The sequence below is a fragment of the Peromyscus maniculatus genome, chromosome 10 (genome assembly GCF_049852395.1).
Source record: "Peromyscus maniculatus bairdii isolate BWxNUB_F1_BW_parent chromosome 10, HU_Pman_BW_mat_3.1, whole genome shotgun sequence".
Classification (NCBI taxonomy): domain Eukaryota; kingdom Metazoa; phylum Chordata; class Mammalia; order Rodentia; family Cricetidae; genus Peromyscus; species Peromyscus maniculatus.
In genome coordinates, this window is record NC_134861.1 from 72,638,281 (window position 1) to 72,665,219 (window position 26,939).

The 26,939-nt window shown below is 45.7% G+C and overlaps 1 protein-coding gene across 2 annotated transcripts; it reads left to right on the plus strand.

Annotated features, from left to right (window-relative positions):
- Positions 1–26,939, plus strand: Rest (RE1 silencing transcription factor). 2 transcript variants are annotated; one of them, XM_076546488.1, is made up of 4 exons: positions 1–323; positions 2,546–3,449; positions 12,741–12,824; positions 19,265–26,939. In XM_076546488.1, the coding sequence occupies exons 2-4, from the start codon at positions 2,555–2,557 to the stop codon at positions 21,598–21,600; spliced, it is 3,315 nt and encodes a 1,104-aa protein (XP_076402603.1). In that variant the 5' UTR covers positions 1–323; positions 2,546–2,554; the 3' UTR covers positions 21,601–26,939. The 2 variants fall into 2 exon arrangements, with proteins under 2 accessions (XP_076402603.1, XP_076402602.1); XM_076546487.1 differs by lacking the exon at positions 1–323 and adding an exon at positions 860–1,016.

Consider the following 26,939-nt stretch of genomic DNA (forward strand, 5'->3'; position numbering starts at 1 on the left):
GGGCCAGGGTGCGCGGCGCAGCGGCGTCCTGTGCTGGAATGTGCGGCTCCCGCGAGCTCGCGGCGCAGCAGCAGACCGAGCGCCGCCGAGGCCGCGGGCCCCAGACCGGGGCGGCGGGGACCGCTGTGACAGCAAGGCGAGGGCCGGCGGTCTGATCCCGCTCCGCGATCGCACTGCGGGTCTCGCGGGCCTCGGCGCCCAACTTTTCCCCGCTCTCCCTCCCCTCCCCCGAGAAAGTCCAGCAACAAAGAAAAGGAGTTGGAGCGGCGGCGGCGGCAGGGGCAGCAGCAGCGGCGGCCGTCCGTGGGCGCGCAGGCGAGCGGGTAAGGAGGACGCGGACTTGGGAGGGCGGCGGGCGGGCGGGCGGGCAGGCGCGGAGCGGCGCGAGGCGCTGTCCAGGGCTGATCTGCAGATACTGTGGCTCGGGCGGCGCGGTGCGGCGGGAGGGCGGGCGGTCGGACGGGCGGGCGGGGGCGGGATCGGGTTACGGAGCGAGTCACGGGCTGGGCCGGGGGCTGGTGGTGGGGGAGCGGCGGGGGCACCGGTTCCCCCGAGTAGAGCTCGGGGCGGCCCCTTCCGCACGGCGCCGGGAGTCCGGGGGGGGGGGACGGCGGAGGCCGGAGCGGCGCTGCTGCTGCTGGTGACCGCGGTCCTGAAACTTCCCCTTCGCCCTCCCTTTTCGCCCAGGGCCCACCGCTCCGGGCCCCTCCGCCGTCCCAGGCCCGTCGCCCCCTCCCCCCCAGCCCGGGCCGGGCCGGAAGGCGACCGCCCCGCTTGACTCAGCCCGGGGCACGGGCGTCGCCGCCTCTGCTGCTGCCGCCGCCGCCGGCGGGGCTGGACAGCGATTTCTGCGGCCCGCGCCTGGCTCTGCGCGGTGGGGGAGCGAAGTTCGCAAACTTCCGGGCGCGGGGGCGGCGACGGGCCCGCGTGGGGCCCCTCGGAGAGACCGAGACCGGCCACCTCGGGAGGGCGCCGCCGAGCCCCGGCCCAGGCCCGATCCGGACGCCGGTGGCGAGGTAACTTTCCGCCCAGTCCTGGGCTTAGCGCGGACGGCGGGGGAGGGGGCTGCGGGGCCAGGGCCGGGGCCGGAGCCAGGGCCGCGGGGCGGCGGAGCGGCGCCTCCGGGGTGGTGGGCAGCGCGCGAGGGCGAGAGCCGAGGGAGGCACCGCCCGCCCGCGCGGCTCGGTGGCGGAGAGGAAGCAAGAGGGCCCAAGTTTGCAAAGAGAGCTGCTTTGTGCTTGGTATTTTGAGAAAATGGCCGAATGCCTATTTCAGTTAGGAATGCCGCCGCCGAGGCCGGCCCTGGTGGCAGCAGCACATAGGAATTCCGTGCAACACGTTGCTCTCGGGCCGGGCTTGCACAGTCTTCCCGGGAAACGTGGGGGTTCCTTGGGAGTGTGGCAGCTGAGGTTCGTGGGGAGCTTTAAAGTGGATGTTGAAGTGTGTGTGTGTGTGTGTGGGGGGGGTGGTCAGTTGTGGAATCCGTGAGGCTGTTAAACCAGGGAAGAGCTGTGGCCCGCTGTTTCCTGTGATGGCATTCGAGTCCCAACTTTTTGTTGGGGCATGGGACTGAGCGAGCCTGTGTTTAGACGCTCGGTGAAAACGGAGTGCTTTTTTGCGTTTTCGGTTTTAAGTTTGTCTGTTCGTGCTTTCCGCGTCTCTTGCCTTGACTCATTTGCAAGAGGGACAGCTGAGCTCGAGGCTAGCACCTTTGAGGCTAGAGGTTGAGGCCATTTGAAAACTCAAGTTGTTTTCAAGAAGGTGATCTGTAATGGCTTCCTCTAGGCAAGTAGGCCAAGTCAAGCACAATGCGCCAAAGTTGCTGGTTGACGTGTTGAGTTCCACGGCTGCTAGGGAGTTTTCAAACAGAAAAACACTTTAAAACTTCCCCTTTTGTGGGGAAAAAGGATCCATAACCACCCCTTTAAGTTAAGAGTCATCAAAAAAAAAAAAATTAAAAGTCTTACTTTTTCTGAGTTTATTCTTTTAGAGTTAGTTGAATTTCCAGGAAGAAAATTAAATTGCACTCTAACAGATTTCTTGGTGTGCTCATTATGTGCGTAAGAAATGCTTGTGGATTTTGGGGGTTCTCATTCAGACCACTGAACTGCTGAAAGGGAGAAGTGAGAGAACAATAGTTTACTATTCAGTGCTTTGAATTCAAAGTCATTTTAGCTAACATTAAAACGGTTAACCGCCAGAAAAAAGGTTGACACACTTGCATGCCAGCGGTAGAACTAATGGATGAAAGAGTTGCATTTTTTTTTTCCTGGTATGGGGGAAATAGTTACTCAATTGTATGCTTTTTGTGACTGCAATAAAAGATAATTGGAAATAAATAGCAGCGTTGCCTCAGCCTCCCCAGCTCAAGGGTTACAGACAGGCACCCACCATACCCAGCAAGAAACCATTTTCAATTTGTTGTTAGAAGTGAATGAAGCTCAGTGAGTTTTAAAGGTTGCATTGGAAAAATGCTTGCATTCGGTAACGAGGGCTGGATTTAAATGATTGTTTTGCTTTTTGTTTTTGGTGATGCCTTAATCAGGGTGCAGTCATGGCCACCCAGGTGATGGGGCAGTCTTCTGGAGGAGGAAGTTTATTCAGCAACAGCGGCAGCATGGGCATGGCCTTACCCAACGACATGTATGACTTGCATGAGCTCTCCAAAGCCGAACTGGCTGCACCTCAGCTCATCATGTTAGCAAATGTGGCCTTGACTGGGGAAGTCAACGGCAGCTGCTGTGACTACCTGGTCGGGGAAGAAAGGCAGATGGCAGAACTGATGCCCGTGGGGGACAACAACTTCTCAGACAGCGAAGGGGAAGGACTTGAAGAGTCTGCTGAACTAAAAGGTGACCCCAGTGGGCTGGTAAACATGGAGCTGAGAAGCTTGGAGCTAAACGCCGTGGAACCACAGCCTGTATTCGAAGCATCCCCTGCCCCAGAAACGTACAACTCGAATAAAGATCTCCCTCCGGAAACGCTTGGGACTGAGGACAAATGCAAGAACTCGAAGGCCAAGCCCTTCCGCTGCAAGCCCTGCCAGTATGAGGCCGAGTCGGAAGAGCAGTTTGTCCATCACATCAGGGTTCACAGCGCCAAAAAGTTTTTTGTGGAAGAAAGCGCAGAGAAGCAGGCAAAAGCCAGGGAGTCTGGCTCTTGTACGGCAGAGGAGGGGGATTTCTCCAAGGGCCCCATCCGCTGTGATCGCTGTGGCTACAATACCAACCGGTATGACCACTACACGGCTCACCTCAAGCATCATACCAGGGCCGGGGATAATGAGCGAGTCTACAAGTGTATCATTTGCACATACACAACAGTGAGCGAGTACCACTGGAGGAAACACTTGAGGAACCATTTTCCTAGAAAAGTCTACACGTGTAGCAAATGCAACTATTTTTCAGACAGAAAAAATAATTATGTCCAGCATGTTCGAACTCATACAGGTAAGAGAACCTAAATTCTATTTCCCAAAATGTGATTTCTGTTAAGCTTATAGATCAGTTCTGAACACATCCTAGGGGGAATTGAGGATTTTTTTTTGACTTTTTTGTGTTTTCAAGACAGGTTTTCTCGTTTGTGTTTCAGTTCTGTCTTAGAACTCACTACATTTGTTAGACCAGGCTGGCCTCCAACTCACAGTGATCCTCCTGCCTCTGCTTCCTGAGTGCTGGGATCAAAGGCGTGCGCCACCATTACCAGGCAGGAATTGAGGATTTAGATAGAAAAGAAAACCTACTGATTATACACACTATTTTTTTTTTTTTTTTTTTTTTTTGGTCTTTTTGGAACAGGCTGTATATAACTCTGGCTGTCTTTGAAACTCATGGTTGGTCTCAAACTCTGATCCACCTGTTTTTTCCTGCACATTGCTAGGATTAAAGGCATTCACCACTACACCCGGCCCCAACCCTTCTTATGAAACAGGATCTAAAGTAGCCCATATTGACCTTGAACTCACTAATCTGTAGCTGAGGATATTTAACTTCTGATGTTTTTGCTTCTACTTTCCAAGCAGTTGGATTACAGACATGTGTCAACTATGGTTGGTTTATGAAGTGGGGATGGAACACAGGGTTTCATGTACGCTAGGTAACCGTTCCCTGCTGAGCCATATGTCCCTTTTTCCTGTTTTGATTTTCTTTATGTGTGTGTGAGTAGTTTGACTGCATGCATGTAAGTGCACCACGTGTGTGCAGTACCTTTGGAGGCCAGAAGAGAGCATTGGATTTCCTGGAACTGGAGCGAAGGAGAGTTACAGATGCAGAAAGCTGAACCCTGGGTTTTCTGCAAGAGCAGCCAGTGAGTGGTTTTTACTGTTGAGCCATTTCTCCAGCCAAGAGTAAAATCACTGCAGATTTAAGCCATTTTCCTAAGAGAGCAAAGACACCCATGAGAATTACTTTCAGCTGGAAACAGCATTTGTTCAGCATCTCCTGATGCCTACAGGTTATGAGGACTTTCAGGCCCAGGAGTCAGAAATTCTGAGAGGTTAGCAGTGAGGCATGCATGTTAGACTCCCCATCTCCTGCATCAAAAGAAAAGTTTTAGAGGACCTGGAGAGATGGCTCAGTGGATAAGAGCACTGACTGCTCTTCCAGAGGACCCAGGTTCAATTCTCAGGACCCACATGGCAGCTCATAACTGTCTGTAACTCCTGTTCCAGGGGATCCAACACTCTTACACAGACATACATGCAGGCAAAAACCAGTGTACATAAAATAAAAATGAATCATTTAAAAAAAAAAAAAGGAAAAGAAAAAGTGTTAAAAAGCAAAACAGAAACCCACAAAACTTCTTTGAGAGAGGGCCCAAGGTCTTGCCATGTTGCCCACTTGTGGTTGTGACTAATCAGAATGCTGGTATCAGTCTCCCTGATACTTTCTTTAAAATACGAAACATTGCTGTAGGGATGGCTTAGTGGTCAAGAGTACTTGCTGCTCTTCCAGAGGATCTGAATTCAGGTTCCAGCATTCATGTTGGGTGGCTTTAAAACCTGTGACTGTAGTGCCAAGGGATTCCACACCCTCCTCTGCCTGCATCAACACACATGACACATAGGCACAGGAAAAAAAATCAGTTCCTTTAAAAATGTGAAAAAAATCTCAAGAAAAGACTCAATAGTAACGTCAGGAATGAGTGAGGGATTCAAAGGGCTTAAAATAGAAATGTAGATGGACGTCAGGCAGTCGATGGTGGTGCATTGACTCCAGGAGGCAGAGGCTGAGGCAGGCGGATCAGTATCAGTCAGGCTAGCCTGGTCTACAGAGTGTTCAAGCACAGTCATAACTACACAGAGAAACCTTGTCTCAAAAATGAAAAAACAAAAAACAAAACCAAAAGAAACCAAAAAAAAAAAAAAAAGCAAAACAAACCAACCATATTGTCCCAGAAAATTGAAAATTGATTTGCTCTAAATGTGTGAAAGCATTACAGAGCCACTCTGTCCATGATAATTATTCTCTTCACCAGGATTTCAGGTTTTCCAGCCAAGTATCTGGCTAATTGAGAGTAATTTTAATCTAAACTGCATCACTGTTTCTGCCTTCAAACTTTGTGAGGAGAGATAGATTCTTTTTTGTTGTTGTTGTTTTCTTGTTTCTTGTTTTTTGAGACAGGGTTTCTCTGTGTAACTTTGCACCTTTCCTGGAACTCACTTTGTAGCCCAGGCTGGCCTCTGCTTCCCGAGTGCTGGGATTAAAGGCGTGCGCCACCACTGCCCGCCCCCACTGCCCGCCCCAGAGATAGATTCTTGCTGGGTTTGTTTCCAGCCACCCCTTGGAGGAAGTGAAGATGCTAAGGAGGCTCCCCGGGTCATTCTGGGTGTGTATGCTCAGACATGCAGCTGTAGATGGGGTCATCAAGGAACAGGAATAAATGAGAAGGCCTCTGAAGCCCAGGCTAGCTCTGGATTCCCGCAGTCCTTTAGGGGGACTATAGGAGTGAGGTGCCAGTGGTGTCAGATTTTCAAAGGTAACCTCTTTGGGGACATTATTCATTTTTATACCATTTGTTCTAAGTGGATAGTTTTTAGTCTGTTTCAAGTGGTGCTGCCATTACTACAGTACTTTGAAGACAGTCCAGGGAAGAAATTATAGCAGTGTGGTGGCACATGCCTTTAATACTAGCATTTGGGAGACAGAGGCAGGAATATCTCTTGAGTTCAAGGCCAGCCTAGACCACATAGTGAGTGAGTTCTGTTGATTTCAAATTCTATCTGGGTTTGTGGTGTAGCTCATATATAGAGCTCACAAAGCATGCACAAGCCCCCGGGTTTGACTGACATTCCCTTCCCCCAATAAATAAAAACAACCAAGACAGACAGGAAAAAAGAAAAGAAAAAGAAAAAGCCAGAGAAATGCCTAGCTCACACTTGCAGTGAGAACCAGAGCTCAAGATCATTCTCTGTTAGAGACAGCCTGGGGCTGGCTACACAAGCCTCAACTCAAAACACTTATCAGGATGGTAGTCTTTTCCTGTTTTCCCTCAGTCCCTTACTTATCTGCCTCATTTTGTGGTAATAGGGAGCCAACCAGAGTCAGCTGGGAAAAGCTTATCATGGAGATGACTTTTTTTGTTAGGCATTTGTGTGTCTAACCTTGGCTGGCCTGAACTCCCCAGGTGTATCAGGCTGTTCCCAAATTCCAAACCATCCTTTTGCCTTTGGATCCTGAGTGCATAGATTACAGGCCTGTGCCACCGTGCCCAGACTTGTTTTCTGTGACACAGGTTTGTTCAGTAGTAGCTGGGCCTGCCTTGAATTCTGGCAGTCCTGCTTCAGGTTAACAAGTCTGTGAAGAAAGGTGTAAACCCCAAAACTTAGACCTCACTATCCTGCCTCAGCCTTCTGATGAACAAGACAAGCAACTACATACTGATGGGATGAATATATTAGTTTTACATACATATATATGCACAAACACACATACATACATAGGGCAAAATGGCAGGAGTGTGCTTAGGGCTATTTTGGAAATTCTGCTCTGGTCCCAAGCTGAAAATTCATTTAACCATTGTCCGCCCCCCCCCCCCCCCCCACACACACACACAGGGTTTCTCTTGTGTAGCTTTGCGCCTTTTGTGGAACTCACTTGGTAGCCCAGGCTGGCCTCGAACTGAACTGACAGAGATCCGCCTGCCTCTGCCTCCCAAGTGCTGGGATTAAAGGCGTGTGCCACCACTGCCCGGCTCATTTAACCATTTTTAATTTTATTTTTTTGAAACTCAAGTCTGGCTGTGCATGATGGCACACACCCTGAATCTTGGCTAGTTCCAGGACAGCTGGGGCTACACAGAAACCCTGTCTGGGAGGGGAATGGGAGTCAGGGCAACAGGGGAACTCAAGTCTGCTCTTCCAAGAGTACCCATTCTGATCCAGTCCACTCTAAGCATATATACTAGTGTGATACATATATGCAGTCAGAAACTACTGAAAGGCTTTGGATTCTCTTGTGAGACCATGTTTCCCTAGGGCTAGAAACTTTGTATGTACAGTAGTAAAGACACTGAGCCAGGGTGTTTAAGGCAGCCTTAGTGAATGCTGTACACACAGAGACAGCAGTGTGCTTTGTGTTGAGAACCAGGGCTACAGAGAGAGAGTTGCCAGAGACATCTCAGAGTGCATGTCATATAATGTAGTCCTGGCTGTCCTGGGGCTATCTAAATCAGGTTGGCCTGGAACTCACAGACATTTGCCTGCCTCTGCCTCCTAGTGCTGGGATCAAAGGCTTGTGCCACTAAACCTGGTTCAGATTTTTTAATTAATTTTATTTCAGAAACTTTTATTGTTGCCAGTTGTTTTGAAGCCCACTGTTTATGAAGTAAGAGCTGCTTGGATTTTACTCCATGATGAGTGAGCAGTGTGTATCAGACAATTGCTAAACTAAACTAACTAACTTGATCTATGCTATCTTAAATAGATATCATATGTACTTCATGCTTGTTTAACAACTTTTCTTAAACTTCAGTGTCTAATTTAAAATAGCCAAGTCTTGGGGACACAGCTTAAATGTGTCCTGCTTGTGTAGCGGATGTGAATTCAGTTCCCCACAGCCAAAGCTCACAGCTGCCTGCAGCTCCAGCTCCAAGTCATCCTGTAGCCTGGTCTCTGCAGGCACGTGTACACACCCACTCAACACAATTAAACAATGAGAAAGTGGCGTGGTACGCTGAAACAGTATGGCTTAATCTCAGCAGAAACAGGCAGGCAGATATCTGGGTTTGAAGCCTGCCTGGTCTTTTTTTTGTTTGTTTGTTTGTTTTTTTTTTCAAGACAGGGTTTCTCTATGTAGCTTTGGAGCCTGTCCTGGAACTCACTCTGTAGCCCAGCCTGGCCTCGAACTCAGAGATGCACCTGGCTCTGCCTCCCAAGTGCTGGGATTAAAGGCGTGCGCCGCCACCGCCTGGCTCTTTTTTTTTTAAAGATGGGTTTTCTCAGTGTTGTATCCCTGACTGTCTTGGAACTTTGTAGACTAGGCTGGCCTGGAACTCAGATCCACCTGTCTCTGCCTCCTAAGTGCTGTGATTAAAGGCATGTGCCACCACGCCTAGCTGGAGCCGACCTGGCCTTAACATACTGAGTTCCCTTTCAGGCCAGCCAGACCTACATATTAAGACCTTGTCTAAAAAAAGACACATCAGCTTGGTGGCTCATCACTTGGAGCCAGAGGCAGGTAGAGAGCTGCAAGTTTGAGGCTGTATTCTATATTAAATACATTACTGTTGCCAGCTGTTTTGAAACAGTTTATAAAGGGAGAACTGCTTGTATCTTTGCCCATGCTGAGCAGTGTGTATATGTATATGTGCATATATATGTGTATGCACATAAAAATATAATATATAGTATTTATATAATTATACAGCTATTAATATAATTATATGTTAAGCTAGTTCTAGGTTAGCTACATAGTGAGACCTGGTCTCAAACAAAAATGGTATAGAGCATACATTCAGGTAATAACTAATTCATTGTAGTAACTGGTTCATTTTGATAAATTGGTTTATACTAATAGATCATGAAAGACCCAACTTTGTGTTCATACTTTTAGAGCTGATAGTTTGCTCTTTTTGGTTTTTCGAGACAGGGTTTCTCTGTGTAGCTTTGTGCCTCTCCTGGAACTCACTTGGTAGCCCAGGCTGGCCTTGAACTCACAAAGATCCGCCTGCCTCTGCCTCCCGAGTGCTGGGATTAAAGGTTTGCGCCACCACCGCCCGGCTAGTTTGTTCTTTTTAATCTCAACATTCCAGAAGTTGAGGCCAGGGGATCTTTAGTTCAAGGGCTGAGCTACACAGTGAAGCCCTGACTCAAAACAAACAAACAAAAAAAAACCGAACATACAAAAAACCCCAAGAAACTTGTTAAAGAACTAGAGTATTTTCAACAATAAATTTCACTTTGTTAGCTGGATATGGTGGTGCACATACCATTACCCCTAACACTCCAGAGGCAGAGGCAGGGGCATCTCTGTGAACAAGTTCCAGGATAGCCCAGAGTATGCAGAGAAATTCTGTCTTGAAAAACCTAAATAAATAAATAAATAAATCAAATAAGTAATGTGGTGGTATTGTGTTCCCCAAAATATTGTGTACTCTAATAAATTTATCTGGGGTCAGAGAACAGACAGCCACTAGATACAAAGGCTAGAAAATGGTGGCACTCACACCTTTAATCCTAGCATTCCAGAGATAGAAATCCCTCTGGATCTCTGTGAGTTCAAGGCCACATTGGAAATAGCCAAGCATGATGACACACGCCTTTAATCCCAGAAAGCCAGCCTTAAATCCCAGGGAGTGGTGGCAGAAACCAGAAAGATATATAAGGCGTGAGGACCAGAAACTAGATGCATTTGGCTGGTTAGGCATTCAGGCTTTTGAGCAGTAATTCAGCTGAGACCCATTCCGGATGAGGACTCAGGCCTCCAGTCTGAGGAGACAAGACCAGATGAGGATCCGGCGAGGTGAGAGATAGCTGTGGCTTGTTCTGTCTCTCTGATCTACCAGCATGGACCCCAATAATTCGCCTCGGGTTTGATTTTATTAATAAGAACTTTTAAGATTCCTACTACAAAGTAATAGTTTATTTATTTCTGTTTTTTGGAGACAGGGTTTTTGTGTGTAGTAACAGCTCTGGGTGTCCTGAAACTCCCTTTGTATTGTAGACCAGGCTGGCCTCAAACTCACAGAGATCCCCCCCTGCCTCTGCCTCTGGAGTACTGGGATTTCCATTACACCCATCTTTTAAGTTTAATTTTTGTGTTTGGATGGAAGTGCAGGTGCCCTCAGGCAGAGGTGGTGGACCCCCTGGAGCTGTAGTTAGAGGCATCTGTAAGCCACCTGCTGGGAGTACTGGGAACTGAACCTGCTGCTAGGAGGAGCAGTGTGTGTTTTCTTAACTGAAGAGCTCTCTCTCCAGCTCTTCTTCCTCTAAAAAGGTTTCTTTTGATTTGTGTTCTCTGTGAGTGAGTGTTACCTGTGTGGAGGCGCCGGTGGAGGCTAGACGAGCATAGGATCCCTTAGAGCTGAAGTTGGAGGTGGGAATGACATGGGTACCTGGACTCAAGCTCAGGCCCTGGGACAGCGCCAGTGCTCTTAACTGCTGAGCCATCTCTCCAGCCCCCCAGTGTTCTTAATATAGCTAGCTGGACTGGTAGTGCAGGCCTATAATTGTCTCATTTTTGGGGATGGGGAGGGGAGGCTGAGACAGGAGGATCACAAGTTCCAGGCCTGTCGTGGCCACAGAATGAGTTAAAGGCCACCCTGGGAACTAACTGAGACCCTGTCTCCAAAGAAGGTTCATTTGTTAGTGCTGTGGCCGTCACTGGCACCTACAGAGCTTCCGCTATCCTCAGTCTGTACCAACTTATATGAACACTTGTGGACTGTTTTATAATGTTAAATCACTGTGAATTTTAAATAGACATTAATTTTAATATAGATATTAAAATTCTATCTTTGCCTCTGGAATTGGGGATTAAAGGCATGTATGCCCCACCCCAACCAGCATGTAAATTTTTAGCCTAAAGTAACAGCATCTCCACTGAAGTGTTTTTCTTTCCCTTTTTTGTAGACAATGTCATGTAGTCCAAGCTAGCCTCCAACACACACTCTCTCTCTCTTGGTTTTTTCAAGACAGGGTTTCTCTGTGTAGCTTTGTGCCTTTCCTGGATCTCGATCTGTAGACCAGGCTGGCCTCGAACTCGCATAGATCCGCCTGCCTCTGCCTCCCAAGTGCTGGGATTAAAGGCGTGAGCCAACACCGCCCGGCCTCTCTCTCTCTCTCTCTCTCTCTCTCTCTCTCTCTCTCTCTTTCTCTCTCTTTTTTTAAAGATTTATTTATTTATTATGTATACAGCATGTATGACTGCAGACCAGAAGAGGGCACCAGATCTCATTACAGATGGTTGTGAGCACCATGTGGGTGCTGCGAATTGAACCCAGGACCTCTGGAAGAGCAGCCTGTGCTCTTAACTTGAGCCATCTCTAGCCCCTAACCTCCAACTCTTGATCCTCTTGCTTCCCCCCAACTAAGCACTGGGATTTGAAGCGAGTGCTGCCACACTTGGCTAGAGTTACTTCATTAGGCTAGTTAGTGGCACCACACGCTTGAGTTCCTGAATTGACTATTTCCCTGTGTTAGGACCTGAACTCAGCTTCCCATGTACTAGGCAGGTTCTACTACATTGAGAATTTTTTGGTTTTTTTTACCTTTAAAAATTGTTTTTATGTGTCTTGAGTGTTTGTTCTGCATGCATGTATGTATACCACATGCATGTCGAGTGCCTGAGATGTCAGAAGAGGGCCTCAGAGCAGAGCTGAAGTCATGGGTGGGTGAGATGTGAGGACACTGGGGACGGAACTGGAATTCTGCAAGGGCAGCAGTTGCTCCTGACCGAGCCAGCTCACTGGGCCTGGTGTTGGGTTTTTGGCTCCTCTTAGGTCATGCTGCCCAACAGCTCTTAGCTGACAGTGTCTCCAGCCCGTCCTGCCTTCACCTCCCCTGTGCGAGGGTTATAGGAGCTGTGTACTATCACTCAGATCTAACTTACACTTATAAAATAAGATTAATGTACCGATTCTGCCAGTAATGGGAGAAGAGTCATTTTGTTGCAAAATACCGAGCTGTGGTTATGATGGCTCACACCTTAGAATTCCAGCTCAGGGGAGGTTAAGGGAAGAGGATCATTTTAGGGTCATCCATGCTAGCCTGGGCTACATAAGACCCCGCCTCCAAAACTAACCATTCTCTGGACAAGACAATTTAAAAATACAGTAAAAATATCCTGTCAGAAGCCTGTCCAGGTGGCATAGATTTGTAACATCAGAAACTTGGGAGACTGAGACAGTATGATCACAAGTGCACTCTTTGGACCCTGTCTCAAAATCAAAAATGGAAAAATGGCTGGAGACAAGTTCTTTCTTGGCATGGTTGTATAAACCCATACTTAAGCAAGGGCAGGAGGATTGAGTGTTTGACTAGCCTGGACTACTCAGGCAAGGGCAGGGACATTGAGTGTTTGGGCTAGCCTGGACTACTCAGGCAAGGGCAGGGGGATTGAGTGTCTGGGCTAGCCGGGACTACTTAGGAGAATCTATTTCAAAATCCAAAATAAACAAAACCCAGCCACACCAACCCAAAAAACTTGAAATACCCAAAAATATATGGGAGGGAATAGTTACAGTTCTTAGAGTTGTTTTTGGTTTCCTGTTGCATATTAAACACAATCGTTATAATTTTGCAGGAGAACGCCCTTATAAATGTGAACTTTGTCCTTACTCGAGCTCTCAGAAGACTCATCTAACTCGACACATGCGTACTCATTCAGGTTGGTAAGAAATGGTAACTTCCACCATTTCAGTAAACTATCATTTTTATTTATTTGACTGTTGTAAACTTCTTCATAAAGAATTTCTTTTAGAACTGAAACTGAGTTGTTTATAACTTAATGTTTTTGGGGGTCTTTAAACAATTTTTTTTTTCTTAGACATGACATTTTTCTTACTATGTAGCTACTCAGAACAGTAAGGAACTCTTAGTGCTCTTACTATGGAACTCAGAGAGCTCTCCCTGCCTCTGCCTCAGGAGTGTTAGGATTCAGAGCATGCACCACTGTCTGTGCCAGGGAGGTCTCTGCCTTGAAAAAGCAGAACCAAAATGGGAGGATAAATATGGGCTTTCTAGATCAGACTCCAGAAACTACATAGATGTGAATTAGTTTGTAAATGCTTTTCTGGAAGGATTTCCTTCGTTTTTCTTTCTGAAGTTGTATTAATAGTATATGAGTATTTTGTTTGAAAGTGCACTATGTGGGTGCAGTTCCTGAGCAGGCCAAAAGAGGGTGTCAGGGCCCCTGGAACTGGAGTTACAGATGGTTAGGAGTTACATACGGGTGCTGGGAACTAAACTTGGGTCCTCTGCACGGGCAGAAATTGCTCTCAACTGCTAAGCCATCTCTCCAGCCCAAGATGAGGGCTCTTAGTATTTGTTAGAACTCAGAACAGTTCTAATACTCCAGTTAAGTTATGCACAGACCACAGGTGAGTTTATCCCATTTTTTTGATTCTACGTGTGAGAGAATGATTATCAGCTCTACACAGCAAGTCCCAGACCAGCCAGGGGTCCACAGGAACACCCTGCCTCAAAAAAACAAAAACAAAAACAAAACAAAACCTCACAGACTAGTACAGAGCTGGGCCTGGTGGCATATACTGTAGTTTGCAATGAGGCAGGAGGTTAACCCCAGTAACAAGCAAGACATTTTGATGTGACCCCTAGTTTTTGTCATAGAGTATAATTGATCACGGTTTTCCTCTCCCTCCGACGCCTCCTGGATCGTCTATATCCCCTCTCACTCATCTTTATATTCTTTCTTTCTCTCAGATTTAACCTGCTTTCGTTTATCACTTTTATTAGTGTGTATTTGTGATTATATGTGGATGCCCACAGAGGCTGGAAGTGGGTGCTGGATCCCTTGGAGCTGGAGTGTACAGTTGCTCATGAGCTACTCGATATGTGTGCCAGGATCAGAACTCTGCACTTTGATACAGCCTCCAGCCCAGATCTTACTCATGTTTTATCTTAGTAATGTGACTTAGTAATGTGGCATTACTGAGTTATGTCTTACATAAACTTTGTTGTAGTATAGATTCTGACTTGGCTCATGTGGATTTAAAGTGCTGGCCTCTGCCACGCTTTAGCTTAACAAGTGAGCTTCACGGTCAGGCTCTCTCCGTATCTTGTCAGGCTTCCTTCTTTGGCTGGCCTGGAGCTCACTCACTGTGCTAGCATGGTTCCTGCTCTGCTTCCCAAGAGCTAGGACTAAAGCCTGCTCTGCCACCCCGGCCTCGCCAGGCTCTCTTGATCCTACGTGCTTGTTGTGTCGATGTCCTTTGAGTGTCCTCCTGTGCTGTTACATTGGGCTCCTTTAATAAAAACGTGGTGGTGGCGGCTCAGCCTTTAATCCCACCCAGCACTCAGGAGGCAGAGGCAGATGGATTTCTGAGTTTGAGGCCAGCCTGGTCTACAGAGTGAGTTCTAGGACAGCCAAGGCTACACAGTGAAACCCTCTCAGGAAAACAACAATAAAAACACCAGAACCCCAAAATGTTACTATTGGGTACTTCCTGATTGATTCTCCAAAGGTGTTGGGTTTTGGTGATGGGGGGGGGGAGAATTAATATTCTGCAGAGGGCTTTACTTAGTTCTTTAATAAAACTTTGAGGAGAGGCTTTAATCCCAGCACTTGGGAGGCTGAGGCTGGTAGGAACTCTTGTAGGCTAGCTTGGTCTCAAAACACAGTAACCACAATAGAAGGGTTGAGAATGTAGCTCAGAGTAATGTGGTTTTGCATCACGTACAAGACCTAGAATCAATCTCAAGCACTGGATAAGGAAAAAAAAAATAAGAGCATTGTAAGTTAACTTTTTTTTTCTTTCTGATTTTTGTTTTTTGTCTTTTAATTGAAATGTGTAGTAAGTTCTAAGCATTGAAAACATACAGTTATTTTCCTCTGCAGTGTGTCTCCTTTTCTGGAGGTCTGCTTGCTTTCATGTCATTTAGATTTTTTTCATGTCCCTTTTATTACCGGTCAACTAGAAGAAATTACATCTAAATGCTTGATATGTACCCTGTGATGTAGCTGATTTGAAGTCACATATAGTTGACCCATTATTTATGGTGATGGATCACTGCTTTAGAAGGATTCCTTTCATATATATATATGTCACTGGGAATGTTCAATGTTTTTTGTGGTGTCTTTGCCTTTTATTTGGGTTTGTTAAATGTCTGGAGTTTTGCTGGCTGTGTTTCAAAGGTTTTATAGTTATCAGTAATTATACTGTGGTAAGTATTTCTAATACCTATTGGTCATTATATGCAAACAGGGTACTGCAATTATAATCTTGTTAATGTGAAGATACCAGATGAGGGTATGTGCTTAGGGAGGATAAAAAAGGCCGAGAGTCTCTCAAAACGAGAAGTTAGGATTTAATTCCCAACCTCTTACTTTGTCAACCATAGCTAAAGAAAATTATGGTCGGGGTTGGGGATTTCGCTCAGTGGTAGAGCGCTTAAGCGCAAGGCCCTGGGTTTGGGTTCGGTCCTCCACTCTGTGGGGGAGGGGGCGCGGGAAGAAAAGAAAAGAAAATGATAGTTGATGGGACTTTGGATTTGCTCAACTGGTGGAGTGCTCAGGTGTCCGTGTGGGTCCTTTGATCCTCAGCTCTTCCTAGAACAGCACTGTGATACATATGTGCAGTCCCGGTGCTGGGAAGTGGAAGCCGGAGGGTTGGAAGTTCGAGGCCATTTTCAGCTGCACAGTGAGCTTGAGGCCAGCCTGGGTAATGTAAGAACCTGTCTCAAAATACAGGAGTGGGGTGTGAGGTGCTCAGGTAACAGTGATGTCCTGGGAGTCTGATTCTGTAGACTGTATGCACCACTGCTCCCAACACGTACATCATTATCATACCTACATAACTCGCACACAATAACACAGCTTTTTCTTTTTTTAAAGTATATATATTTTTTCTTTTTTTCCCCTCCAGACGGTTTCTCTTTGTAGCTCTAGCAGTCCTGGTACTAGCTCTCTATAGACCAGGCTGACCTTGAACTTGGCAGAGATCTGCCTGCCTCTGCCTCCCACGTGCTGGGACAAAAAGGTGAGCGCCACCACCCCCCAGCTTGTTTTTTTCCTCCAATTCTGACTGAGAATCAAAAACATACATTGTGGCACTTAGGGAACTTATATAGGTAAACCTTTGTTTTGCTGGGGAGGAGGGTGAGGCTGCCTACATTTTTCCTGTCATTCAAGTCCCCTTTTTTTTTTTTCATCTACATGGATCTGTCCCTATATAGTGAGTTCAGGGCCAGCCTGAGATAGATGAGACCCTATCAGAGATGGCTCAGCTATTAAAGGCTCCTGCTACACAACCTGATGGCCTGGATGGGAGCTGGACTTTTTTTTTTGTGTGTGTGCACGTGTGTGGGGTACGTATGTCCTATCGGTCATGCCTGTGAAGGTGGGAGGACACCTTACAGGAGTTGGTCCTTTGACCATGTGGGTCCTTAAGCTCTGTCTCAGGCACAGCTCCCCATCTTCTTATCCCTCTCTTCAGGTCCCCTCCTTCTGAGCCCCTCCTTCCTCGGCCCGTTGTGTTCATTAGGATTGCTTTCATACGCACGGGTAGGAAGTTATTTACTTGAGTAAGGGCACCTTAGCTTGGCTGTACTACTAGGGGCTTCCCACCCTGAGCAACCCATTAACTGCCTTTTAACTGTACAGGAAAGAGTGGGGCCTTGTGCACCTCCTCCATCCATCTGGGGTGTTGAGTTCCATCTTAGATGTGCAGGTAGTCACAGCCAAAATGAGTTCGTGAATAGAATTGTCGTGCTGTGCCCAGATGTTTCTGCTGTACACCCCCATCTGGCGCTTGGATCCTGTCTTTCCCCTGTTCTGTGATACTCCCTGACTTTGGATAGGGAAACACAGATGTCTTATTTAGGGCCAAGCATTCCACCCTCACTTGGGCCTGCTCCAAGTCTCTGAACCTACCTCCTGTGGTAGCAGGAAGAGTCTTCTCTGACCATGGCTGTAGATAGACAGGAATGTTTAGAAAGCAATCTGATGACATGTCTGTTGTGAAACAGTAGTAGTGAGTTCACACCTAGGGCCTCTGACCTCCCCTCCCCCCAATACCGCTCCTGATCACGCTTACAGCACCAATTTTTGTTTTGTTGTTGTTGTTTTTTGAGACAGCATTTCTTTCTTTGTGTAGTCCTGGCCATCCAGGAACTGCAGTACCAATTTTTAAGATCGCACTGATTAATTAATAAGTTAATTTGTTGTATGTGTGGACATGTTCATGTGTGTGTGTAGAGACCACACCAGGACAGCTTGTGAGAGTTGCTTCTCTGCTTTCTTCCCATGTGGGTCTTTTCACCAAGCTTCTTAGGGTTGGTAAGAAGTACCTTAACCGAGGGGCCATCTCGCTCTCGCTCTTTTTTTTTTTTTTTTTTTAAAGATTTATTTATTTATTATGTATACAGCATGTATGACTGCAGGTCAGAAGAGGGCACCAGATCTCATTACAGATGGTTGGGAGCCACCATGTGGTTGCTGGGACTCAGGACCTCTGGAAGAGCAGCCAGTGCTCTTAACCTCTGAGCTATCTCTCCAGCCCCCCCTCCCCCCCCCAGCTCCCCCCTTTTGAGAACTATGTTATTCAAGAGTGTTGGGATTAGAGGGTGTATGCCACTACGCCAGGTTTTATGTGCAATTGAATCTAGGGCTTGGTCTTTTGTTTGGGGACAGGGTCTCATGTAGCTCAGGCTGGCCTCTCTTTAATTGGCTGCAGGTCACCTTGACCTTGAGTGTTGCTAATGCTGACAGCAGGGCCAAGGGTAGAGGGATGTATGTGCTGTAGAGACTGCCCCCCCCCCCCCCTTTCTGCAGCCTGGGTCAAGCCCAGGCCCTTGCTCACCAGGCAAGTCCATTCCCATTGACTTACATTCTTAGACTTGAATTTTTTTTCCACGTTTTGAGATAGGCTCTTGATAAGTTCCCTGTATTGGCCTCAAATATGGGGTCCTCTTGCCGTGGCCTCTTGAGTAGCAGGGATTACAGGTATCACTACCAAGCCTGGCTGAAACTCTTGAATTTTAACATTGAAAAAGTTACCATTTATTACCTACATATCTGATTTGATATACCTGGGTAGGATTTGGGGAAGATTTAGGATTCTGTCAACAGACATTTCTAATGATGTAATCTTTAATATTGTCATAGTTAAGCTTCACCTCTAATTTTGCTTATGGAAAACTTAGATAATAATGAATGTGGATGTTTGAAAGATTAATTTTCATAAATGTCAATTTCCATTTCTCTACTATGCATTCCATTGGACCGGTGGGGTATGGATACCAATTGGTAATATTTACTAGAATGTGATCTAGTTGGGTATGTATTCAGGTAGAATGTTTTTTGCTTTTACTTTTGGGGTGGGTGGGCTCTGTGATTATGACTGTGTTCTATACCGTATCTATTTGTATACCAGCCTCATTTAGTTAGTTTCATTGCCCCTTTTATAGAGAAGTTGAGATAGAAAAAAGTCACTGGAAGTTTTCGAGTTGGCTTCAGCCTTATTATTTTTGCTTTAAAACAGTATAACACTCTGGTATTATACAGACTCTGAGTGTAGCTTTACTCACCTCTTGCAGTCATGAGTAAAGGGTTAATTTACTCCCCCAGGCTAAAGCAGAGCCTTCAAGTGGAGGCAGAAAAATCTGGGGCTGTAGCTCAAACTGAGAGATTCTGCTCCAGACCTAACCTTACAGATGCATGTGTTTTATACTGGGTTACAGTATATTTTAGTTTAAAAGAATTTTGGGGGGTGAGGAGCAGAAAATTAAAACCATTTTTCTCTTGGAGTGGCTTTGTCCCAGACTGGCATCCAGAGGCTCTCGGCCTGTGCCAGCAGGTCTGTGCTTCCGGGCGGAGCCTGTTCTTTAATAGTGCCGAAAAGCTAACATAAACTGTTTTGAGCATAATGGTTGACTCAGTTGATCATTCCTCCGATGTACTTTGAGAATCAAGCCTCCATCCCAGATAGAGAAAAGTTATACAAATAAATATGGAAAATGTAAGGTGCATGATCAATCAAGTCTTTCCAGTAAATGGTTTTCGTGGTTATTTTACATATACATCCTAAGGATATTTTAATGTTGGATTTGTGTCTTCTATTTCTGGTAACATCTCCTCTTTACCTTTAGGTGAGAAGCCATTTAAATGTGATCAGTGCAGTTATGTGGCTTCAAATCAGCACGAAGTGACCCGACACGCAAGGCAGGTTCACAACGGGCCCAAGCCTCTTAATTGCCCTCACTGTGACTACAAAACGGCAGACAGAAGCAACTTCAAAAAACACGTGGAGCTGCACGTTAACCCACGGCAGTTCAACTGCCCTGTGTGCGACTACGCCGCCTCCAAGAAGTGCAACCTACAGTACCATTTCAAGTCAAAGCATCCTACCTGCCCTAGTAAGACGATGGATGTCTCCAAAGTGAAACTAAAGAAAATCAAGAAGAGAGAGGCCGACATGCTTAGTCACCCCACCAGTGACAAGACAGAGACAGAGCAAACAAAAACAAAGGGAGAGGTGCCGGCCAAGAAAAACGAGAAACCCGCGAAAGTAGAGAAAAAGGATGTTCCAAAAGAGAAGAAGTCTTGTGGCAATGCCTCAGTGGTCCAGGTAACTACCAGAACTCGGAAATCCGGGACGGAGACTAAGGCAGCAGAGACGAAACACATAGATGTACATACAGGAAATAATAAAGAAAAAGTCAGTAAAGCCAAGAAGAACAAAAGAAAGATGGATTTTGAAGCCCATCCGTCAGATGAGCCTGTGAATGAGGAACCAGTGACAAAAAAGAAAAAAAAGATGGAAAGCAAATCCAAAAATAGTACTGAGGTGCCAAAGGATGACCACAAGACGGAGGAGACTAAGGGGGACAATAAAAAGCAAAATACTTCCATTAAAAAAGGTGCAAAGAAGAAAACTCAAAAAGGTAAATCAAGTAAGAAAGGCAGCAGACCTGCTCAGGAGACGCAGAAGGAGACGGCTCCGGCAGAGCCTCCTTCCATGGAGCTGGCTCAGGAGGAGGTCTCTTCTGGTCCTGCGCTCACTCAGGTGGTGGTCACCACTACAGGCTCTACTCAGCCCGGGCTTCCTTCTCCCATGGATATTGCTCAGACAGGGCCTGCTCAGATGGAGCAGACTCCTCCCCTGGAGCCTGCTCAGATGGAGCCTCCTCCTCCCATGGAGCCTGCTCAGAGGGAGTCGCCTCCTCCCACGGAGCCTCCAAAGATGGAGCAGCCTCTTCCCATGGAGCTTGATCAGATGGAACAGCCTCCTCCCATGGAGCCTGATCAGATGGAGCCTCCTCCTCCCATGGAGCCTGATCAGATGGAGCCTCCTCCTCCCATGGAGCCTGATCAGATGGAGCCTCCTCCTCCCATGGAGCCTGATCAGATGGAGCCGCCTCCTCCCATGGAGCCTGATCAGATGGAGCAGCCTCCTCCCATGGAGCCTGATCAGATGGAGCCTCCTCCTCCCATGGAGTCTCAGCGGGGACATTGTCAGAAGAAGCTGCTTTGTCCTTTGGACCATGCTCAGGTGGAGGTTGCTCAGACAGGGCCTCCTAACATGGGATCTGTTCAGAAGGAGCCTCCTGCTGTCATGGAGCCACCTCTTCAAGTGAAACCAGTCACCAAAAGGTCTTCTCCCCGAAAAGAGAGTAACAAGGAGAAGTCGGGCATGCGGAGTGAGGTGGTGCGGCAGGAGCAAGTCCTTATTGAAGTTGGCTTAGTGCCTGTTAGAGATAGCCAGCTTCTGAAGGGAAGCAGGCGCGCACAGGATCTTCCAGCCCCATCATCAGCATCGCCAAAGGGAAACTCAAGAAGAGACGAGACACCCAAGGACCAAGAAATTGGCTCTGATGGGGAAGGAAATAAAATAGCCCCTCTCAAGAAAGTGGGAACAGAGGAAGCTGGCAAGAGTCTAGCTACGCTTGCTGCTCCCAAGGAATCTACCAGTGTCTTATCCTCGGAACAAAACTCAAATGGGTCAGGTGGTGAAACGTTACATGCTAAGTGTCAGACTGGTTCAGCTGGGCTTTGTGAAATGGAAGTGGACACTGAGCAGAACCCAGACAGTGTCCCTGTGAAAGCCTCAGCACCCGAACCGGCGTCACCATTGCCTCCTGTCCCATCACCAACCGTAACGGCCTCGCCTCCTATCACTTTGGCTGAAAACGAGTCACCGGACATTGATGAAGACGAAGGCATCCACAGCCATGATGGAAGTGACCTGAGTGATAATATGTCCGAGGGAAGTGATGATTCTGGGCTGCATGGGGCTCGGCCAGTGCCACAAGAAGCAAGTTCAAAAAGTGGGAAGGAGGGGTTGGCAGTTAAAATAACCGAGGGAGAGTTTGTTTGTATTTTCTGTGATCGGTCTTTCAGAAAGGAAAAGGATTACAGCAAGCACCTCAATCGCCATCTGGTTAATGTATACTTCCTTGAAAAAGCAGCCGAGGGGCAGGAGTAGTGAGCCGGCCGGTGGAGGGCAGCTCGTCACAGTTTGTAAGCAATGCCTCACTTTTAGTTTAAGGCAGTAGACACACACAAGCTCGCTTTAATTAGTGTCCAGTGCTGATTTTTAAGTGACATTATTTCCTTAGGACTGTATGTGTTACCTAGTGACTTGCAAAAACCTTAGCAAATCCTAGGGAGTTAATGTAAGAAAACAGATACTTAATCTGTTAGCTTGTGCAGTGCAGTGAAGAAAGGCGGGATGGTAGGTGACGTTCTCCCGGGGTGTCTACCTGTGTGGAACCGGTTGGGTGTTCTGCCCTTTTCACTTCACTTGCTATTTTTAGTTCCTTGTTTAGGCTGATAAAAATTGGCGTAGCAAATTACTTGAAGAATTTGCCTGCTTTATATAAGTAAAGTTAGCACTTTAAGGTTTCTTTAGAGATGAGAAAAGACATTTAAATTGAAGAAAAATTCTTTCAACAGTGGACATTGTATCTGTCCAGGTAATTACTTCCTGACTTATGGTCGATATTTTGTGCTTCTATGTTAATCATTATGAAAAGTGATTTTTGGTGGGTTTTTAAATTTTTTTTTATTTTGGTGCTTTACTGGCTTAAGATGTTGCACATGGTTTTTTGTTTTTCTTTTTTAACCTATGCAGTTAATTTCCCCCCCTAGAGATAGCATTGTGTTTAATAGTAACACTTTATACATATATGCATGTTTTTTTTCTTTTTGGGGGTTACTATTAGGCTTGCTTGCAAAAGGGCCATTTTTCTTTGCTGCAGTTGTCTTTTTTGCAGAACAATAAATAGTGTGTGCAAGTTTATGAGCAATGGAACATGCAGGTTCAATCCATTGTTTTTATTTTTTTAATCTTAACCTCTTGATCTATGCCAGAAGCAGTTTCATGTAAGTTATTTTGATGGTGAGCATATGTGTAATTCCACAGCTCTCCGGGTCTGGTTTTTGCAGTAAGCCACTAGATCCCATATTGAACACAATTTAATCTCAGTATCAGCCATTAGAGTTTTTTACTTTGCTGTTTCTAGCTTATTTCTTACTGAGTGAGAAGTCATTCTTTGAAGAGTTTCTTTTTTCAATAGATGGTAGATGTTGGGATGGTTACTCAAATCAAGTGATGAGTGATGAACTCCAAGTCATCCTTGGAAACAGCAAATCTGTAGCCCAACATAATTATCCTTTAAACTAGAGAATATCACTTGTGAGAAAGCCATCATGGCCACATGGCTGATCTAGAGTGGAGTGCTGAGTTCTGGCAAACAGTTGCATCTTTCTTCCAGTGAGTACCTGAACAGGGCTGATGTGAATTATGTACAGTCCAGATTTTAAGAATCATACTTTCTCAGGGATCTCCACAAACTAGTGGGTGTCCTCGCTGCCCCTGTGAGACAGCCTCTGTATGGGAGAGGCCTCACGTGACTTTGTCCCTGGTGTTCCTCTGGGGACACCTGTGTGAGAAACTGCATGCTCCAGAACCAGCTCTCGTGTCCTTTGGCCAATGCCGGAGTGTGAAATAGTCCAATGTGGGATTTTTCTTACTGGTAGTAAACAATGGATGATCCCAATCGGGAATCGTGACATTTTTTTTTTTTTGATGGTCATGTTCTGTTTTGAAATAACCTCTGTGTATTTCATTTATTTTCTTTTACCTGGCGATCTCTGAGCAGGCTTCAGATTTTGACAGTTGATGAAAGATACGACAAGCATTAATGTGTGGGTGAAAAGCTTGGTGAAATTCTGAGTGAAGTTTTAGTTAAAGTTGGTTGAACTTGGGATTGACTGGGAGGCCAAAGATTTAAAAAGCAGAAGATTCTCTCAAGACACAAGTTGTGTGATAATAGTGTGTTTTGTGTGTGTGAATGAGAATTTGTAAATGTTGAATTCTAGGCTCCGACAATCATTTGTCAGTGCAGATCAAGCTGCAAGTATTTATGTTTTAAAACTTAAATTATAAAGCTAGTTACGTCTTTCTAACAACTAGTTTTAATGTTTATGAGCATATTTTACCTACATTACCTTTTCAGGATGTTGAGAAAGATGCATCACAAGCACAGGCTGGAGGCTGGGGGCTAGATGGTTTTGAGGAAGAGGTCTTGGTGGACTCTTTCATAGAGCAAAGGGAAGCAATGTCTTCTGGGAATTGAGCTAAGTTTTAATCTAGTCTTTAAGATTAGAAGTCAAAAACAAAAATATTAAGGAAATGAAAACCTAATTGATCTTTGAAGCATTGTTATGTGGAATTGAGTGGGACTTTTGAGGCCTTTCTTCCAGAAAACAAGGACTTGGTTGTCAGGCCTATATTAGGCCTAAACCTTGGTGCCATGTATTTGTACTTAAATCATTTCAATGGAAAGTGTCTTAGTGATTGGAACTTCTAGTGCAGTTTGGAGTTCTTCCATTTGAAAAACGTGATATTTGCATGGGATTGTTTGAATCTTGTTTTCTAGTCCCTCCCCATCACCACCCTCATAGTCTGAAGGTAGATTTTTCTCTTGATAAAGGAACAAAAAAAGTGAACATCTTGTTTGTAAATTGGTATCTAGTAACTAGTGGTAAACTTGAAATGGTAGAATTCTTTAAAGCCTAATTCTAGGTAGCCTTAGGAAAATGTATCTTAATTATTTTTGAACCTGTATTCACCTTGTTTTTTTCAAATATCTTAAGTTATATTTTCTTTTTCAGAGCTGCTTCTTATTTGGGGCTACTTTTTTTTTTTTTTTTAAATTGAGGCGTAATTCATAAAAGGGTACATTGTTTTGATGAGACTTTTTACAACTGTGGCTGGATATCTTTCTTTAGTCTTCCAAGAAGGGCCATTTTACTTTTTTAGAGTTACTTTTTAAAGTCATGAGGTCAACAACTTGGACTACTATGCATGTAAGTGCTAATGCAAATTAAAGCCCAAGTTGACCTCCAGCAGTTCATTCTATGTTGACAGTGAGAGAACACTTTGCCTGTTAGGATACTGTTACTCGTGGACTGAAATGCTGAAGAAACCCCTCCCTCTATTTTGTTTTTTGCAGAAAATCAAGGTAAATTCTAGGGTTTCCTGGTTGACCTCAACAGATAAACTGAGCTGATAGTCTTAGTTCAGAAATGATCTGAAAGTAGATTTACAGTCTACGTGTACAGCTGGCTAAGTGAGATCGCTTTCACAGTTCTGCATGTATCCCATCGGCTCCCCATTAGTTACTGAACTCTTAAAACTGGTATTGTAACATTACCACAATGTTTTGCGCCAATTTTATAAACTTTACAGTGCAATATGTGTTCCTTTTCTGAGGCAAACCAAAGGTATATTTCTCAAGGTTCTGCTGCTATCAGCAGCGTTGATGGAGGATCTTTTATACATTTGTAATAGATAGAAATAAACCAGATTGCAGTTTTTGTTTTTCTTTTTTTGAAAATTTAAACCATGTACCAAGTTTCTGGTCAAGATTGTGTAGGATAAGTTAAACATAATTGCATTCTATTAACCAATATGAGTGTATTTCTTATGCATATAGTTACATTGAAATAAAGTTCTAAAAAGCACCAGGCCTTTGTTTATTATTGGTGTATTAAAGAAACCAAGATCAACTTTTTTCTGTAACCAAGAGTAAATTATACCTTGATTTTTCTTTTCTTTTTCTTTTTTTCCAGTTCTGAGGATCAAACCCAGATCTTGTGCGCTGTAGGCAAGGGCTCCATCACTGAGCTAGGTCTCCAGTAGTGTGTTTGAAATTTCTAAGGTTTGCTGTGAAGATGGTAGTTAGTGGACAGCATGGGTAGTCATGGTTTGGGGGTGGGAGTGACACTGAGTGTTAGTCTTAGGGTATTAAACCTTCACAGCGAGAAAGAGTGTAATAAAGGAAGAGCTCCTAATGCTAGTGCAGCCTGCCTGGGGAACTGACCCTGAGCAGACACACAGTTGATGTTTGAGCTATAACAGCTTTTTGTTTCGTTTTGTTTTTCCTTTGAGACAGGGTTTCTCTGTAGCTTTGGAGCCTGTCCTGGAACTCACTCTGTAGACCAGGCTGGCCTCGAACTTTCAGAGATCCGCTTGCCTCGGCCTCCCGAGTGCTGGGATTAAAGGTGTGAGCCACCACCACCTGGCGAGCTATAAGTTGTACACGTGCTTTGATCTGCAGATCTCTTAGGTCTCAGACACTTGGAGCAATTAAACATGTTTTACAGAGACAGAACTGGGAGTTTGGTTTTTGGATAAATGGAGGAAATTTACAACGTGTATATACATACTATCACAGTTAACCTGGAGACAGAGCAGGACTTTTTTCTGGGTAGCCCAGAGGCACGAGGCTTAATGATTAACTGTCAGCCAGCTTCATCTCCTCAACTGCCTGGTAGTCAGGCCCCCTTGAGAGGACAGAACCTGGTGGACACTAGGAAGCAGTCACCTCTTTGATCTGCCTGCCTCAGGCAGTGCTGCTTCAGCCCAATGCTAGCTATTGTGTGACTTCATTTTCTCCTTCACCAGGGATGGCATTACTGTGCACTGGGTAGCATCCCAAGGCCTCTCTTCAAGTGTGTTATCTTGGAAGAGGTAGAGGTTGGAGAGAAACTTGACAGGTCCAGCCCGACCTTCGGACAGTCCTTGGTATAGGGGAGTGTGGGTTGAGAAATAATAGATATGAAAAATATAGACGTAGACGAGGAAAAAAACACAAGATAGCTCTGGGTCACTACCATAGTCGCCTTGAGTTGATTCCTAATGGGCTTTTTATGCATCAGCTGGGGGAGAGGCAAAAGACCTCCCCCTTTCAAGGTCAAGGTACAAACAAGTGTAGACCCTTCCTTAATTATCAAAACACCTGGTAACCAAGCCTTATTGCAGAGCATCTTGTATTAGGCCTTGAAGTATAAGACACCTGGTAACCACGGCTTTGGCCAAAATATTCTATTATGCAGCTTTGTGGGGCAGAGGAAATTGGGACTCTCAGACCCTGAGTAAAGATGGAATAAGGCCTCACTATGGAGTCTCCGTGTACCCCCACAGAAACTAACAATTCAGTTTTACTCAGTGGTTTCTTCCCACACAGTTTGATAGCCTGAAATGTACATATCCCTGTCTAGTAGCTGGGCCTGAGACGAGCAGATTTTGGTTGGCCGCTATGGAAAGGGTTGCTGAAGGGAGGATGAGTTCCCTCAATCCGCTAATTTTAAGATCCTGCTGGGGCTGGAGAGATGGCTCAGAGGTTAAGAGCACCGACTGCTCTTCCAGAGGTCCTGAGTTCAATTCCCAGCAACCACATGGTGGCTCACAGCCATCTGTAGTGAGGTCTGGTGCCCTCTTCTGGTCCTACATGCTGTATACATAATAAATAAATA